Source organism: Blastomyces gilchristii (assembly GCF_000003855.2).
Source record: "Blastomyces gilchristii SLH14081 genomic scaffold supercont1.1, whole genome shotgun sequence".
NCBI lineage: Eukaryota > Fungi > Ascomycota > Eurotiomycetes > Onygenales > Ajellomycetaceae > Blastomyces > Blastomyces gilchristii.
The window spans coordinates 691,997-698,114 of record NW_003101682.1 but is presented as its reverse complement, the minus strand read 5'-3'; the positions used below and the strand labels follow the sequence as shown (position 1 = coordinate 698,114).

General features: G+C 48.4%; 1 protein-coding gene across 2 annotated transcripts; it reads right to left on the bottom strand.

The window, feature by feature from the left end:
* Positions 1-352: 352 nt before the first annotated feature.
* On the bottom strand, positions 353-5,776 carry BDBG_00160. 2 transcript variants are annotated; one of them, XM_031719764.1, is made up of 4 exons: positions 5,548-5,776; positions 2,822-5,472; positions 1,657-2,749; positions 353-1,545 (listed from the first exon to the last, which is right to left on the bottom strand). In XM_031719764.1, exons 1-3 carry the CDS (start codon positions 5,582-5,584, stop codon positions 1,775-1,777), a joined length of 3,663 nt encoding a protein of 1,220 aa, XP_031575640.1. In that variant the 5' UTR covers positions 5,585-5,776; the 3' UTR covers positions 353-1,545; positions 1,657-1,774. The 2 variants fall into 2 exon arrangements, with proteins under 2 accessions (XP_031575640.1, XP_031575641.1); XM_031719765.1 differs by having other exon boundaries at positions 414-1,545; positions 2,822-5,479.
* Positions 5,777-6,118: the final 342 nt, after the last annotated feature.

Genomic DNA, 6,118 nt, shown 5'->3' with positions numbered 1-6,118 from the left:
AGAAGTATCTATAATTTTCAATAGAGAATAATATCAGTGAATAAGACAGTTTTTAGAATTAGTAATTATATAAATTGAATTCAGTGACATCACTAATATAATAATTGATTTTTTCAGTTTATCACTTATTTACAGTGATTTCATCATTTATTCATCATTATACTATGATTTACAGCTCAGCAACCGTGTCGCCGATTGAAATGGTGAAACAACCATAATCCGGTCGTGTAATAACCCTACGTTCTTCCCATATGGATATAGTGGTTGGTCACGTGATCTAGCGAGATCGCCACAGCCAATAGCCGCAGCGGCCGCAGCGGCCAACATAAACAGATCTTGATTTCAAAGCTCTATCTTTATTATCTCTTACTCTCTTTCTTTTATACTGATATCAAATATAAGCTTAAATAGATGACAGAGAAATTTGATGGTAATAAATAGAAAAATTAACAGTAAGCGTACATACGCAGTTATACTAACTACTCTGTATAACAGTTAGGAAAAAAGGAGAGGGTTATCACTAAGGATTACACCTAGAAGGAACTGGGGCTGATGTGGCCACTTAGTCCTTGACTCCTTCTCTTCCACGAGAGTACATTATTCCATGACCTTACCGTGTGCGCGTGCGACTTAGAATGGTTGATAGAAACCACCATCGGATTGGCCGGATGCTGGGAGAATGAAGGGGGTGAAAATAAGAAATTAGATAACGAGGAAGCTTGTATCTGCGCGCGCCTGGCCTTGCCAATGCATTCTAGAATTGGTATCTGTTAACAAAAATAAAACAAGCAGAACCAAACCATATACAAAGCAGAACATGACAGAAGTATGAAGGTAGGTTATAAGATAAAAGACAAATTAGAGCGAAGCGCCGCACGCGTTCTATCCAGTAACCTCAACCCTCCGCTCAGACTCAACCAGCCAACTCCCACTACTACTACCACTACTACCACCAACACCAGCACCCGTACCACCAGAAACATCCAAGTTAACCGTCGTCTTCCGCAAATTAGGCGACACAAGCACCGTCTCCGCATGGTTCTGATAATCAACTTCGCACGGCACCACTCGCCGCTGCACAGCACCCGAGACCAGCTCCGCCTCGCCACCCGCCGGCGCCTGCGTGACAAACGTCTTAACCTCCAGCCCGGGCAGTAGTAGATGGCCCGGTCGCTGCGGGAGGAGCATGACGGTGAAGGTGCGGCGCTCGCCTTCTGTGGCGGTAAAATTGCCCCGTCGCCGCCCTCCCACGAGCCATATGTCCGGGTTCACGAGGAGCTCGTAGGAGAATTCTAGGCTTGATTCTGGCTCCCGGTGCTGCGGGGGGCACCAGCGCCGTGTATGGTGGATGGCTAAGGTGGCGGGGATCATCTCGCCAACGGTCGCGTGGGTGAGGTGGTTTGGCTGGGCGACGGTGAGGTTTGCGGTGTGGACGATTTGAACCTCGGGGATGTCGACCGGAATGATTATTTGGCGGTTAGGAATCGTGGTGGTAGTGGTGGTGGTTCCGTTGCTATTGTGAGGGAGCGGTAAGGTGGGATTTTGCTGTCGTTGGGTTTTTTTTGTAAGCAAAGGATCATCATCACGCGGCAGCTCCCATTAAATCGCGCATCAAGTGTGACACGTTAGGATTGGACTGTTCTTAAGAAAACCTACCATGTGCCATTCCTTAAGCCACGAGACAACTTCCTTTCCGAAATTCCCGCTCAATGAGTTGGTTACGGCTTCCCACTGGACACGCTCATATGGCAACATATCGATCTCCCTGATTAGACTAATAGTCTCGAGATCGTTGGCAGTCCACGCAGAGCGGAAATGCGTCAAGAAGGCGAGGGGTCAGGAGTCGGGCTAGTTGCTCAAATTTACTTGAGCCAATATCCCGGACAAACCGGTCCTCAATGGCGTGAAGGCACTCCTCATCAAGACAGGCAAAATCGATTGTCAATGCAAGGGACCGTTTTGAGGCATCGGCTTGCAGTGGCTTATCTTCACGAGGAGTTATTTTGTAAAGCAACGACGCCGGCTGGCGAGGGAAAACATCAAGGACCTCCCAACGATGAATACTAGATTGCACCTCATATACCTCTGAACTGGGAATCTCGCAGTTCAGTATCCGGAGAGGGGTCACCATTGCTGGGCTGATTGTGAATCTCGACATCAGCGAGTCGTCCTTGAACATATCTTGAACGTTGACGCTAACTGGCAACATCGATACTATTGAGGTCGAAGAGAAGTAAGAGAATTGACCCTCGGGCGTCTCATAAATGACTTCCAGACGCGCAGACAAGGACGTTTGATCATCCTCGAGGGTGTAGGGAATACTCAATCTGGCGGATGAATTGGGCCCGAAGTCTGTAAAGTCAATTTGGCCAGATTCTGCATTCTCTGCCAATTTTATAGGGCCATCCACAATGTTGGCTTCTGTAATTCGGAGCCTGAGTCCAGCAGTTGCAGGTTTTACTCGCAGAACACCTTTGAGAATATTGTTCCAGCCACTTTTTAGCTCGATTTCTATCGTTCGTAGGTCGCTCAGGTTTATGCGATACGGCGGGGAAATCTTTGCCTGAAGCCCCTTGGCAGGAGGGTAGCAGAAAACAAATGGGCGCTCATCTTCTTCGTCAGATTCATCCGCGTCAGGTTCCCGTAATCCTGGCCGGAATTGTGGCGGTAACCCATGGTGTTGGACAAACACGAAATTTCCGACTCGTACCTCAATTCGATCGACTAGATATTTTCCATGCACCGAAACCTGAAGTGTGTTTTTACGGTTAGATAAATATATAAATAAGTAATTGTAGAAAGGACACGGCTAGGAACTTACAAAAGAGTGTAGAAGGATTCTCGACGTAGTCGACTTGACAACCACATCGTCCACATTTTCCAACCAGATTTCGCTGTTATGAACACCTGCAGAGTTAACAAGTCGCATCTTCACATTGTCAACATCGATGCTACTTCCAAGAAGAAACCTAAGGGAAAGTTCAACGAGAATCCCATCCTTATCCTCAAAATGATGAATTGTCGGGCTGATATCTATGCCACCGAAAAATTCATTGAGAGGTACGGAAAATTCCGTGGGAAGACTCTGAGATACCTCAAATAGGTCATCGACATAGCTTGAAGCCAAAGTCCGGGCAACTGGTGAGAATGATGAGGGTGCAGCCGAACTTATTCTTTTGCCCTGAGGAGCCCCTGTCTTCCGTCCGGACTGCGCGACCCCGGCATAATTTCCAAGTAGCTTAAGTAGGACTCTGACATAGTCATCTTTACGTCCCAGATGCTTTAGGCATCTTCCGTACAATTCAAGCATTACCCCTTCCAAAACACCCCAACGGCAACTAGCGTAGAAGGGAGCCATTTGATGGAAGAATGAGGCCGCCGTAGCATAGTCGCCTGCGCGGTACCTCAGGACTGCAATATCGGCCATCGCCATCTCAGCAGATCTAGTTCTATTTGCTGCAAGGTAATGGCGGAATATCTGATCGGTTAATCCTTCGTATATGGAGCCAAAATGTTTTTCAGATCTACAAGCTCTCATCATTGATGGATTTTCGATCGCTCGTAGTACCGGTACAACTTTCTGCTCCGTGGTTGTAGAGTCTTGTGTTTCTCCATCCTCATCTAAAGCTACGTCCTTCAGTCCCATTATAGGCGCATTATGTTCATCAAAGAGCAACCCCAGATCCCGCCACTTCTTCGACCAACCTCGCCGTTGGGCAATGTTTTCCAAGGTCCGGCGCGCATAGAGGAATAGGTCGCCGCGGGAAGATGCAAGCTCGGATTGCCCAGTCCTCTGTTGGACTGAACCGTCCGATTTTAGGGAAGCAAGCGGGGCTCTAGGCTGGGCTCCGCTATAAACTCCCGGGGACATGATGTCCAGGCTAGTAGGTCGACTACTGATAAGAGTATTGGCGGTTAGCGAACTTGACCGTTTCGGGACGCCTGGTCGGGACTCTGCAACAAAGTTTGCCAGTACGGACGCATTCACTAGATCCCGTGTATTTCGAAGGGAAGCCTTTGGGATGTCAAGGGAGTCCGTAGCGGTTTGGATTAGTACCTGAGAAATTGCAGAATATGTCCACGAATATACTATGTTGTTAAGGATGTCCACGACACTGGATTCGTCGCATTCATGTTCCAACTCGTCCAGGCCAGCATACAAATCGTGTCGCAATGTTCGTGACCCAATACTAATAAACTCACTTGCCCGTTCACATATTTCCGCAAGCAGTGTTAAATTCACAGCTTCCTTGGCTGGTTTTCCGGTAGTTTGACTGCTCCCACTCTGTATTGAAGGGGCTCTAGCAGCTTTTAGCAGCAACATCATCTGTCGAGCGAAAATGTACACTCGAAAATCGAAGACCGAAATATTATTGGCAAGGATCATTTCCCGGTATGGCTTCTTGTTTGGATCCAGAGGAAACAGCTCTTCATTCAGGGCAATGTAGGGAAAATCATCAGTTGCATCGCTGTCCTCGCTGTCATCTTCGTGTGAATCGTCATAGTGTTTCCATTCGCCCTCATCATCCTCCCCAGGTATTAAACCAAGAGCCTTCTCAGCTTTCATCCTCAAATCCTTGGTGCAACTGAGAAATGTCCCGCCGTGTTGGTCACCTTTAGCAACAAGCTGGTCACGAAGGGCCGCATCCAGTCCAACAGCAAGCTCATCATATCCAACTAACGCATCTTCGTATAAACCAACATGTTCAAACCCGCGCGCAAGCCCCTCCTTTAAAATAAAGAATGTGCAGAAATTCCATCCAGGCAGGCTTCTTTGCGAGTCCTTGTGCCGAATATCTTCTTCATATTGACTGACGCGATGATCAAAAGATGTGAGGATAGAAGATTTCAATTTCGCAACCAGGTCCTCGAGCTGAGCAGCAAGTTCTGGGGGTCGCTTATCCAACTCTGACTTGGAGATGCGCAACTGTACCACACGGTCAATAGACGACTTCGACGATCCACCGAAGTCAGCTTTTACTTTTTCTTGCACCGTAGTAGATCCTCTGCCAGGCCATTTCGATCCTGTCCCAGGTTTCTCAGCCACCTCTGCAGGGCCGGAAACGACGTGTATTATAAGCCACTCAAATGCATCATGATTATCCTGTGAACCACCCGAACTACTACTTTGCGGGGACGTGCCGTGAGTCTTGATCCATTCCCGGACAGCCTTCCTTGTAGTGGACTTGTAGGTATCATTATCGTCGCAAGAGAGCAGGTATATTTTCAAATATGGCGTTTGGCGAAGACCTGGTATCTGATGTCTTCTGCGGGGAACTACACTGCTAGCTCCATCACTGAGTCGTCTCCGCTCCTCGTCTAAGCTCTTTGCGGGGACAAGGTCCACGTGGAGGGAGTCGATGGACCGAAGTGGGCGAGTGGGGGACTTCCAGTGAAGGTTCCGGAGGGGAAGCGCTTCAAGGATAAGGGATTTGATCGAAGGGAAGAGCCCGGAAGGATCGGTGTATTCAACTAAAGGCTATGTTTTCAGTTAATTCGTTCGGGGGAGCATTCCAGGAAGGGATAATGAGGGACGGCACCACGAACCGGTTACGTTGGAGCTTGCGCGAGGGTTGGCGTCCATGACGTCCGAAATTTAAATGGGCAGAAGGTAATCATAGTATGTATGTACCCATCACGATCACTCCTTTGTATTTATCAACAGGAGAATATGCAGTCTTGCAGTTGCAGCTCGCGCATGGCAGTGTGAAGATCCTTGAATTGCATTGCGCTGGAGGACGCTCGCCAGTACTTATCTTGGCATGATTAGTTGCCGCTTTAACTTAGGCCAACTTGGTGTTGTATGGGACTAGGTTAACTTAGTTAACTAGTAACTTAAACAAGCATCAAACGCTCGCTTACGCTCGCTTTGCTGCTTGCGCAGCCCCCCCTACCACTTCCACCCCTTCCACCCCCTACCCCTTTTACCACCGCCCCGCAGCCCCCCCTATCACTTCCACCCTCTACCCCTAACCCCCCCTTACCACCCCTTCCACCCCCACGTCTACCGCCCCTACCACCCCCTTCCACCCCGTATCACCCCTATCACCATTATCAGATTAATCAGAGCTGTACAGGCTGCAGAGCCAGTTAACACAGAGATCAAAAACAAACATAG